Genomic DNA, 12,033 nt, shown 5'->3' with positions numbered 1-12,033 from the left:
ATATTGCGAGACAGTATCTGTGTTAGGGTCCCTATACCAACATGGAGTAGGAAGTATTTTAGTCCAACTTCCGCCCCTTGTCCCACTTGTAAAAGAAATTATTCCCTGCAAATGAATGAGAAAACAAAGGAAAAGTTACCTTCTGGGTAAATGCTGTCCTTGAAGTGCTACTGGCCACTAAATACGAATAAAAATATGAACAGAACTTTTCCAAGTATAGGGAGAATAAATGGAAGCTAGGGTTCTCCTCAGAGGAAGATTCAGCAGGAGGGAGTGATTCAGATGAATTGCAAGAGGCTGCAAGGGTAAATGGAACCGCTGATGCAGCTGTTAAAAGTTTAGAACCCAAAATAATATTTCCTTCAATGCTTGATTCAAAATCCCTGTTTCCCTGTCTCTGGAAGCTAAATGAATGGTAGCTAGCAGAGTGTATAAATAGGAATGTTTATTTGAGGCCTTCTGCAAGCTCTTTTAAAACCTATCTTCCTAGTGTTTTAAAATAATAAGGAAAGTACATCTACATTAAAACAGACCTTGCTCACTGTGTCCTCATGGATTTCTACCTCCTCATGGAGAATGAGAAAAGGCCAAGAGCTTTTATCCTGTGGCTCTATAGCTAAACGGTAAAAATTTTGAAAGCACTGAAAAAACAAGAGCAATAGGATTTATAGTGCAAACTTTCTTTTTTTGTTTGTTTTTAAATATTCCAGCACTTTTCTCTCCAGTTACAAAATAAAAGAATTCAAATAGCATCTTTGCAAATTTTCCATTAAAGTATGAACTCCTTCCATAATGTTTAATGGCTATAACTAAACAAGAGCCATGAAGAATATATTACAAATCAAATGAGAGAGAAAGGTCTAAAATATGCACTGCTACATGACAGCGTTAATTAAATGAGGATATAATGATATATACATTTAATAAACCTAGATAGGCAGTGGCCTTAAAACGTCAAAGAGAATCAAGATGCTGGCTCTGACTAAGCCTGAAATTCAGGAGTATAGCTGTTCAAGCTAAATAATTTCCATTCCTTTTGGTTTAAGGATCCTTTTTTTTTTTTTTTTTTTTTTTTACAGCAAGCATATTTTTTCTAGCACAGATGGAACTTACATTTGCAGACTTTCTCCCTTCTACTTTAAGGAGTGACTGCTAATAGCTTAGCATATTTATGCAAATTTAGCCCATATTTACCTGGGTGGTTAGGTCTTCTAATCTGTGGACCTGAACATAGCTCAACCTGCCCTGTAAAATGCAGCCTTAAAATCAATTTTAACTATCTACCACATAGTGGCAGGTTTCAGAGTAGTAGCCATGTCAGTCTGTATCAGCAAAAACAACGAGGAGTCCTTGTGGCATTAGAGACTAATAAAGACTATTTCCAAATAAATTTGTTAGTCTCTAAGGTGCCACGAGGACTCCTCGTTGTTTTATCTACCACATGCTCATCGGTGTCATGAGAGGCAACAAATTTACTTAAAGCTGTCAGTTACACAAATAAAGGATAGCAAATATAGTTTAACACTGTGAGCCTTCTACTTGGGTGTGTGTTTCACTGTCTGTTAGGCAGTTATTGGATGAAATAAAGTGTTATGAGAGCAATATTAAGAGTGAAATGTAAGGTCATGAGATCCATGATCAACGGGTATCTTGTAGAAAGGACATTCCAGAGCTGTGGGGCAGATACTGAGGAAGGCAGGTCTCCTGCGCTTGCAAATCCCAGTTTCAGTAGAGTCAGCTCCAGCATCCCTGCTGCTAGTAGGATCAGGTCAAGGAAGGAGAGGCAGTCCTACGATAGATGGGTTTCTGTACACTGAAAACCTGAAAAATCAAGACCTTAAGTTGGATCCAATATTAAGCAGGGAGCAGGTGCCATGTTGAGACTGCAAAGGTGATGTGATGTCATTGACCTGTGTCAAAATCAGGAGTAAGATATAGGGTTTATTGATCTCCTTAATATCTCATGTTTGTTTATAGTCTTTAAAAGTTAGGAAAGCAGTTCACACTTTAAGGTAAAATTGATAAAGAAATATTACTGTTGCAATGTGTTTGTTAACATTGAAGCAACTGATTTGTTTTTTGTGTCTTTGACAAGGTGCGCATGATTCACAGGAAGTTTGCTGGAGTTGGTAACGCTCAGTCAAAATAGTTTGTTTTGTTCATGGGATATGGGCAAGCTTTTGGAGGTGGCTTTAGTAAAATGTTTACTTGGCTGTCAATAGATCAGTCCCATGTGTTTCTAGTAAATGTTTAAATATGCATGGAAATATATTGGGCCCCACAGGATGAATTCTGGAAGTGGCTAATGTCCCTTCTCCTTTCTTTTATGGGGAAGGTTCCTTCATAGCTTTAACCCTAGAAAGATGACGCTATTACTTATTATTTACTGTATGTGTTCCCCTCAGTTTAATTACAGAGTTTATCTGCATGTCTAATCAGACTTAGGTCCACGGATAAGGGCAGGCTTCCATTTCCTTACGTAAGATATTATAATACTGTTTGTCAGTTACTGTTCATTAGCAGTCAGCTTTGTGGAATTGTGATTCTGTCCCTTGGATTTTATGGTACAGCTGCCCTTTTTTACCAGATTCATAAATAAGTCAAAGATGCTTGTTAATGTATTTAGTGCTCCATTCTGCGTGTGGGGATGTTTGTATAAATTAAAGGGAAAGGGCTCTCTCATCCCTCTCCTAGTTCTGTGTTCCTCCTGGTATTTGTGAGCTTTGTCTTTGAATGTAAGAGAAATGGCACAAACTTGGCTGATTGGCTTGGAAAACCATTCATGATTCAGAAAAAAGCTAGCAGCTGCCTTTTGTATAAATTTTCTGGTAAGCCAGGGGAAAGGGTAGTATAATAATCAGTTCTGGAAGTGGTAAAAATATGGACTAGAGGCCCTCAGCCTCCTGAGAAGACAAAGTATCCATTCCAGCTAGATACTTAAGGACATAAACTGAACATTCAGAAATGCATTCAGTGTATTTCTGCAAATAAAGCTGGAAGGCAGAAATGACAACTAGATATTTAACCATTTAAAAGAAACCAAAATCACAGATTCATACATTATCCCAGTTAGTTTGATAAGACTATAAAGCTAACCAGAGGCTGCAGTTCTTGGGATGGCTTCTGTAATAGGAAGGAATCTTAGCATCAAGCTGAACTTTTATATATGACGATATTGGGATGACTTACAGGCATAATTTAGTTTGTTCATTAGCCTTATGAACTTCCAACCACAGAACTATGTGGGAACGAATGGGCTAAAAATTAGATGAGACCTTTGTCTTTTGATTTTATATTTGTAGCAATTATGGACTAATTGTGTACAGCATAAATATAGGGCTGTAATAAACTTGAGAGGATCTGTTTGTCACAGACTGTAATGCTGCAGTTCAGTTAAGCTCTAAGCAGGTCTATGAGACTTCAACTATGTATTTATTCCAGGGCCGTCAGTTATTTATAATACATACATCAACTTTTTCAAAATCCCACTAGAGGTTACAGATGGTCTCCATGTTACTAGTGAAAAGCAACTGGTGTTTCTCTGACTTCTTGGTAGAATTATTTTTCTCTCTCTCTTTTTTTTGGGTCAGGGAACATGGTCTTTATATGTTAGGACAATAGGGCCCTGATCCTGATTGGGGCCTTTGGGAATTGCAGTTTACTCTGTTGTGGTTTACTTCGTAAATATTGACCAGGAACGTTTGTTTCCTGGCCAGTGGAATAGATGGTCCAAGGTGACACCAAAGGCTGTTAACCCAGCTGGTCATTAGCAGCCTCACATAGAGATCACTATTATTGCTGTGCTCTGTGAAAATATAAATATTTATGGGTTGAAAGCGGAACTCTACTGGTTTGGGCTTACAGTGTTGGCAGTTTACAGTCATTTCCTCGTAGTGTAAGATTGGTTCCGTAACTGATAGGAAAGCAGGATTTTGTTCTAAACTATAGAGCAAATTCCTTATTTCACATAAAACTAGTTGGCAAATTTTGCCGTTTTCCTGTTTGTGAACATTCACAAACTGATCCTTAATTTTTCTAATATATTTATTATTTGTAAATATTTGCTGAATAATGTAACCAACCAAACAAGTTTGAGCCTTTTGGTTGTTTGGAATCTATTTACTATGACTAAGCTTCCATGACTTTCTGTGACCTCTGAGACTTCTGCAGCAGACGGTGCAGCTGGCTCAGGGGCTGCCTGCAGGAGTTTGGGTGTGTGGGAGGGGGCTCAGGGCAGGGGATTGGGGTGCGGGGCAGCACTTACATTTGGGGGGGCGGTTCCCGGTTCCCACCCGCATGTCCCTGCAGCTCCTAGGCAGACCAGCCAGGGGGTTCTGCGCGCTGTCCGCGCCCACAGGCGCCGGCCCTACCCCCCAGCTCCCATTGACTACAGTTGCCAGCCAATGGGAGCTGCAGAGCCGGCACTTGTGGTGGGAGCAGCACGCGGAGCCCCCTAGGAGCTGCAGGGACATGCTGATTGGAGCTGGGTGGGGAACCGTGCTGAGCCCCCCCAACCGCCCCCAGCCCCAGCGGGGGTCCTGGGCCGCACGCTGCCGTCAACCTCCCCTCACTAGCACCAGCGGGGGTCCTAGGCCACGCACCGCCACCTGCCTCTCCACCCCAGCACCAGTAGGGGACCTGGGCCATCTCCTCCAGCACCCGTGGCACCCCTAGATCACCCCCACAGAGAAACGCTGGCCCAAGTTTTAGTTACGGGTATATAGTAAAATTCGTGGACGGGTCACAGGCTGTGAATTTTTGTTTACTGCCCGTGACCTGTCCATGATTTTTACTAAAAATACCCGTGACTAAAAAGTAACCTTAACTATGACTACTCAGAAATCAGGTTCAGTTAGTGAATGATTGGTCACGTAAATCCCTGGATATTTCTGCTTTCTAATTTCATGACTGAAACTTTTAAGAGGAAAATAACACACTTCTGGTATGGAGTTGGAATGAATAATCGCTCTTGCTGAAATTTGTAGAATTTGCTAACATACTTGCAAATGATAAATAATATGACTCCACAAATGAGAGAGAGCTGAATTTACTGGGTTTACTCAAGAATACTTTGTTATTCAGCCAACTCTTGTTTGAACATTTCAAGAGGTTTATTTTAACACATACACTTTTCAGCATAATGTATTAATGTTTGCCAGCAATATGTTACAGAACATCATTCAAATGTTATAGTGGATTGATAAATGAAATGACCCATTTAGCTCAATATTCAAACTAGAGTGGTTAAGGTGGGGTGCCCAGAACCTGATCTGGATGATTAGATGGGCACAGAGGTAACTAGTATCTGTTTTGTGCACTTAATTCCACAATTTAGCACCTTAAAGTAAGTGTCCAACTTAGAAAATTTGACTTCCAATACTGAATATAATTAAGGATGCTCATTAAGGCCAAAATTCTGGTCCTGTTGGAAGTCAATGAAGTAAACCTTATTTGACTAAGACTTGGCCCTAAAAACAGAAATAGCCAAGAAAAATAGGCTTCTTGTACAATGAATAATAATTATGCAGTTATGTTGTGTTGAAATATTGGGAGGCAATGTGGCCTAGTGGCTAGAGCAGTGGAGTAGGACTCATTATTACTCTAAACAAAGACAAATTAAACCATTTCACCACTGCGAATATAAAATTTACTTTTACCTTTAAAAATAGGATTTTTCCAACTTATTTATTCTTTTCTGCTTCCCTACAGATTAAAGCAAAAAATTACGACAAAGTAGAAAAGGTGAGTCCAATAATAAATTCTATACTTTATGTAATTTTTAAGATTTTGTTTTTTAAACAAAAAATTCTAAGGACCTTACATATGAAATATATATTTATAAGGAGACCAGGTATCGTCTCATTAGGCTGGGGTAGTAGATTGGAAAGAACTGCAGCTTGCATTGAATATTTTATCTGAGTCATTCTTTTTTTATCCAGTTTATCCAAGGATACCTTAGAAGTATGATCACGAAAGTGGGTTTTATTGCTGTCAACACACTGTAAATAGTGGGGTCACCAGAACAATTGTCCTGCATTTTATACCTCTCCAGTTCTGACTACCTAACATGAAGATAATCTTACCAAATCAGTTGGTAATTTAGGTTATTCTTTCCAATAAATTTCAGCTCAGAATAACACAGAAGGTTTTAATTGAGGTGCTCTAAGAAATAATATAAAAACCTAATTTCTGTTCTTGGATTCCTGATCACATTTTCTCCACATATTAACAGTTGTTTCAGAGATGCCTCATGAAAGTGTTACACATCGATTTATGGAAGTGTTACCTTTCATATGTACGTGAAACCAAGGGAAAGCTACCCAGTTACAAGTAAGTAAAAATGGTTTTTTCCAAATTCTTTAGTTTTGATGGTGATTCTCTTTTCCTTTACAAGGCATTGAACAGGGGTTTTGTCTTGACAAACCTGGCTCTGAGCCTGGAGAGCTGATCATAATGGGTCTATAACAGGGATAGGCAACCTATGGCACGCGTGCTGCCTTCAGCACGTGAGCTGATTTTTCAGTGGCACTCACACTGCCCAGGTCCTGGCCACCGGTCCGGGGGGCTCTGCATTTTAATTTAATTTTAAATGAAGCTTCTTAAACATTTTAAAAACCTTATTTACTTTACATACAACGATAGTTTAGTTATATATTATAGACTTCTAGAAAGAGACCTTCTAAAAACATTAAATGTATTACTGGCACGCGAAACCTTAAATCAGAGTGAATAAATGAAGACTCGGCACACCACTTCTAAAAGGTTGCAGACCCCTGGTCTATAAGATATCACCTGCTCTCTGTTCCAAAAACATTTTCTCTAATACATCCCTTGATTCTTTCTGGTAGGCAGTTGCCATGCTCATGCTCCATATAAAATAGCAGATAAAGTTGCTTCCTTGAGACAACCAGAGAAGTTAGAGAAGTAAATTGTCCAGTCCATTTGCCTGCTAATGAGGGATTGTTCCCTATCATACATTATCTTTTGCCTGGTCTAATCTAATTTTAAACTTCCTGGTCAATGGGGGCAAATAATAAAAGCCTTCTGTAGACCAGGATTGATGGTCAAGTAATACAGCTCAAATGTTAGCTTTAATCAAGATACAATATTTAAGGTGGGAACAATTGAAGAACTCTAGTTTTGACATGGCCTGGAACTTAATACATCATGGTGTCAGGAAGAATTTTTGGATATTCATCTTAAACTTTTCTTTCATCCCATTTCTCCTAATACTCCTGTGTACTGCACTAAATAATTCCTCTCCATCCTAAAGCCTGGCCTACATTTACAAGTTAGGTTGACATAGCTATAGCACTTGGAGGTGTGAAAAATTCACACCCCCAAGCATCAAAATTAAGCTGACTTAATCCCTGATGTAGATGTGGCTAGGTTACTGCAGAATACTTCTGTCGACCCAGCTACTGCTGCTTGAAGAGGTGGATTAGTGATACCAATGGAAAAACTCCTTCTGTTGCCGCAGGAAGCGTCTACCCTATGGCGCTAAAGCAGCATAGCTGCAGTGCCATAGCTGTGCTGCTGTAGCGCTTGTAGTGTAGACATGGCCCTAATGTTTACACTTTAAGTAGCTGCCGGTTGTTGTCATGTTCTCTCCACATAGTCATCACTTAACCTAGCTATACATACTCATTACTAGTGCTGTTAAAAATGGTAAATAAATTTCATGAAAAAAATCAGAATTTTTAATTTAAAAATATCAATTTAAAAAAAAAAGAGAAATCACTTTTTTTGTTTTGGTATTTGTTCATACCCTTCCTTTATCTTATAATTCCCTAACCCTTTTTTCAGTGGCAAAATTGTGGGGAAGGGGGTGAAAAGGGAGGTGTGAAGATGGAAAAAGGGAGAGTGAAAACAAAATTACAGTTTTTGGCAGGGAGGGGAGGGGAAGACAAGGGGTTGATGGCTGAAAGATTTAAAAAAAATTTCCCATGGAATCTTTTGATTATTAAAAAGAAGCCATTTTTATGGAGGGACAGGAAGAAAGGCATTTCAAAGTAAAACCAGGTTGCAAACCACTCCTTTTAGCCCTTAACTGCTTTTTCTTGCCTTTCTCGGGGATTCCTAATCTCTTTCAGGTATTGCCACTAAGTAAATCAGTCAGCAAGGAATATTTATAGAGCAACTGGCCATATCTTCTCTATTCCTGGTGCACATGGCATATGTGAGCTCCAGTCATCTAAGAAGAGAGGCCCAGGCACCCGAGAGCATTATGTACTGCCATCAGTGCACTAAACCAGCCAGTTCTCCTTTTAACTTCCTTGCTTGTGGTAATTGTCTGAATACAGAATGCCAGGAATTTAAGGAAACCAAACACCTGTTTTACGGCACTATCCTTTTTTACTTAAATATATATTTAGAATTTGTTGCAAAATATTTTTTTAAATGAATACTATTTATTAAAATTGATAAAACCTAGTCCCAGCTCTGAATGTTTTCAATATTTGTGGCATTTTTTCAGAGAAAAAATGGCTCAGGCATATGACTTTGCTCTGGATAAAATCGGCATGGAAATCATGTCATACCAGGTATGTGTTGTTATCTAACTAATTATTTCTGATTACTGTACTAAGTGCTTGTTGATGTGATTTTTTTTTTCTGTTTTTTTTTTTTTTTTTTTTACATAGATCTGGGTAGATTACATCAATTTTTTGAAAGGAGTGTAAGTACTTTTAAGTATTTTTTAAAAGTTAATTCATGTAATTTTAATGTTTATATAAGTTACAGTGTTTTAATTACTGACATGTTAGTGTCTCACTTCACTATTTAGAGAAGCAGTTGGATCTTATGCAGAAAACCAGAGGATAACAGCTGTTCGTAGGGTTTACCAGCGAGGTTGTGTGAACCCAATGATCAACATTGAACAACTCTGGAGAGATTATAACAAATATGAAGAGGTAACTGAGAAAATAAAATTGTTTGTGATTTCAGGTTTGTTTAGAAAATCCTGTCTTAAAAATTACTAAAAGTTAGTCCCAGAATTGTGTCCACCCAATACATGTGTGCAAATAGATAAAAGGTAGTGCAATACGTGTTTTGCATGTACAATGGTGAGCTCTTTGTGCATCCATGCAAGAATTTTACAGGCACGAAGTAGGTACCTATGTGTGATAATTTGTTTTTTTGTATTTCTTCACTTACAGACTGTTTGTTCTGGATAAACTTAGATAATTTTTCCCTTTTCATATAGTTTGTAGTGATGTTTTAAGTTACATAGTGTCATGTGTTTCCTGTCTGCTGTATTGGAGAGTTTGTCACATATATATATTTTTTTAATATTGATATCCATTGTGAAGGGTCAAGAAAAACGTGAGCCTTTTGAACATCTAAGTGTGCTGGTGTTTAGGGGCTTATTTGATCTGTACTCTGTAGGTGCCATATCCCCACAGAGTTCCCTTATGGCCTGAATTCAGTAGGAGTTTATGGTGTTCAACAAATTGCAGGAGACAGTAAAATTTGCAGGATCTAGTCCAGTTTATGTCCTTAATTAATAATCAGGTGTGTAAGGCATTTTAAGTAGCAAATACAGAGGGAGTTTCATTCCATTTAAATGAACAGCATGATGAGTTTAAAGAATATGATTATCTTTCTCAGAAATTTAAAATTAATATATCTATTTAAGGGGCAAGATTATAACTTGTCCTATGTGCCCACCTAGGGGAATAAGTGTGTACAAAGCCTACTCACCTACTTGAGTACCCAGATTGCAAATCTGTATTAATGGGGCAGAGCAGATATGTGGAGCTGTTACTCTTAACCCCTCATAGGTGAGCAGAGAGGGGATGGGAGTAGCCAGGGCATTGGCTCTGACCTCTGGGGTGTGCTGGCCAACAGAGCTGAGCTTCACTTGATAAAGGACAAGGGGCAATGAGGGAAGGAATTGTGACTGACTGTGGACTGATCATTATTTAGGGCAAGACAAAATTTCAGTCTCATGTCCCATAATGTGTATGTAAAGTTTATTCTTAGGTTTTAGAAGTTTAAATCTGAATCCTTCATGCACAGGCAAACGTCGCTTAGGGCATCTGTGTGTTAGAAGTAAAAAATCAAAAATATTTTGTGATATAAATGACTAAAACTTTTTGCTCCCAAAACTGAATTGCCAAACACAGATTATTTACATCATTGTATTTGTTCCCTAACTTGGCCATTTACCATACGTTATTTGAAGATATTTGTTGTTTCCTGATGTCCATACCTTTTAAAAGACTTCTGTTGAACGTTCTTAAATAGTTTTACATCCCCTTTCAGGGCCCTTCCTCTCTCTGAAATAAAATTCAGTAGTTTGTATTTTTTTGTAAAATAGTGTATTTTCAATTGCTGTTTATTTTTTTCCGCAGGGAATCAATATTCACTTAGCTAAAAAAATGATTGAAGATCGGAGTAGAGATTATATGAATGCTAGACGTGTGGCCAAGGTACGGACTCCTGTTCACTTCATTTTTAAATTGTTTAATTCCATAAAAGCCAGAAAGCATTAAGCCTAGTTAAGATTTTCAAGTACAGCTACTTGTTTGGTAGGCTGATAGAATTGATATTTTCATAGGACAAAAATGCTAAGCATACCTGTAAGCAGTCACTTTCATTATGCCTATTTCTCTCTACAACTTAAAACATTATTTACCTCTTCTTCAGGAATATGAGACTGTTATGAAAGGTCTGGATCGCAATGCTCCCTCCGTCCCCCCACAGAATACTCCCCAAGAGGCTCAGCAGGTCGACATGTGGAAGAAATATATCCAGTGGGAAAAGAGTAATCCACTGCGCACAGAAGACCAAACTCTCATAACAAAAAGAGGTAACATGATTAGATATCAGAATCAGGCATAGATACTCTGCAGCATGTTTTGAATTATTGCTGAGAATCGTGAGTGACCTTGAGCTGAAGAAATGAAGTGTTCTTAACATTGACAATGATTGTGCTATGCCCAAAGTTGGTCAAATCATGTTTTTTCTTCATTAATCCCCATTCGGGCTCTACATACAAATAACACTGCAACACTTATGTCAGTACTTCAGCCTGACTTAACTCTCTTCAAAGGCCAGGCTGCAAATGACCTACCGCAGGCCTGGAAAATCTGCAAATACAGACTATTTCAGACCATGATGGGAGGTGTCAGGCCCATATGCAGAAGACTTTTCCAATCACCCCCTCTCTGTTATACTGAGGGGATCTTGCATCGGTATCTCCACTGACTACAACTGGGGTAGTGTCCTGAAGAGAGGCAGGCTGGCCTCAAACCACGTTGGGTATTGGTAGGATCTACTGTATTATCTGATACTTCTGTGTTTGATACACTGGTTAATTAAGTTACAAATGTAAGTTATTAATATACAGTCATACAAATGCTTTTGCTAGGAATATTTATCACTTTGACTTTTTTCCCCTAGTTATGTTTGCTTATGAGCAGTGCTTGTTGGTCCTCGGACATCATCCAGATATCTGGTACGAGGCTGCACAGTATCTTGAGCAATCCAGTAAGCTGCTAGCTGAGAAAGGGGTAAGGGAATGGATATGGCCAAAGGGGAAAACACATTTTTAGCATTTCGAACTGTGTGTAGATTTGAGAATTCTGAATAGTATTCCATAATATTAAAATTAATTGCACTTAAGAGACTTTTGAGTTATGAAATGCAATTATAATGTTGGCATTAAATATTTTAAGTAGTTTAAATCTTAGACTTTTATGGTTGATACATATAGTAGCATTGTAAATGCTGACCGTTCAAATGCTTATGTACATGAGCATGTGAATACTCCATTTGAATTCAGTGAAACTACTCGCATAAATAAAATCATGTACACAAGTGCCAGCCGGATCAGATCTTAATTTTGTCTTCAGTGTCATGAGTATTAAATAATTTTGTTACAATATTTGTTTATCATAGGACATGAACAATGCTAAACTGTTCAGTGATGAGGCTGCTAATATTTATGAAAGGGCGATCAGCACTTTACTAAAGAAGAACATGCTTCTGTACTTTGCATATGCAGACTATGAAGAGGTGAGCATAAAG

The 12,033-nt window shown here is 38.3% G+C and overlaps 1 protein-coding gene across 1 annotated transcript in view; it reads left to right on the top strand.

Annotated features, from left to right (window-relative positions):
- Positions 1–12,033, top strand: part of CSTF3 (cleavage stimulation factor subunit 3) — a 78,167-nt gene that overhangs the window by 54,009 nt on the left and 12,125 nt on the right. The window contains exons 4-12 of the mRNA XM_065402954.1: positions 5,710–5,742; positions 6,233–6,330; positions 8,477–8,543; positions 8,643–8,677; positions 8,786–8,912; positions 10,356–10,433; positions 10,651–10,813; positions 11,407–11,516; positions 11,905–12,021. Of these exons, the coding sequence (XP_065259026.1) occupies positions 5,710–5,742; positions 6,233–6,330; positions 8,477–8,543; positions 8,643–8,677; positions 8,786–8,912; positions 10,356–10,433; positions 10,651–10,813; positions 11,407–11,516; positions 11,905–12,021 (828 nt within the window). The remainder of the gene's footprint in view (positions 1–5,709; positions 5,743–6,232; positions 6,331–8,476; positions 8,544–8,642; positions 8,678–8,785; positions 8,913–10,355; positions 10,434–10,650; positions 10,814–11,406; positions 11,517–11,904; positions 12,022–12,033) is intronic.

Source organism: Emys orbicularis, chromosome 4 (assembly GCF_028017835.1).
Source record: "Emys orbicularis isolate rEmyOrb1 chromosome 4, rEmyOrb1.hap1, whole genome shotgun sequence".
In the NCBI taxonomy this organism is placed as follows: domain Eukaryota; kingdom Metazoa; phylum Chordata; order Testudines; family Emydidae; genus Emys; species Emys orbicularis.
Note: the sequence above shows the minus strand (reverse complement) of the source record. Positions and strands in the feature narration are given on the sequence as shown.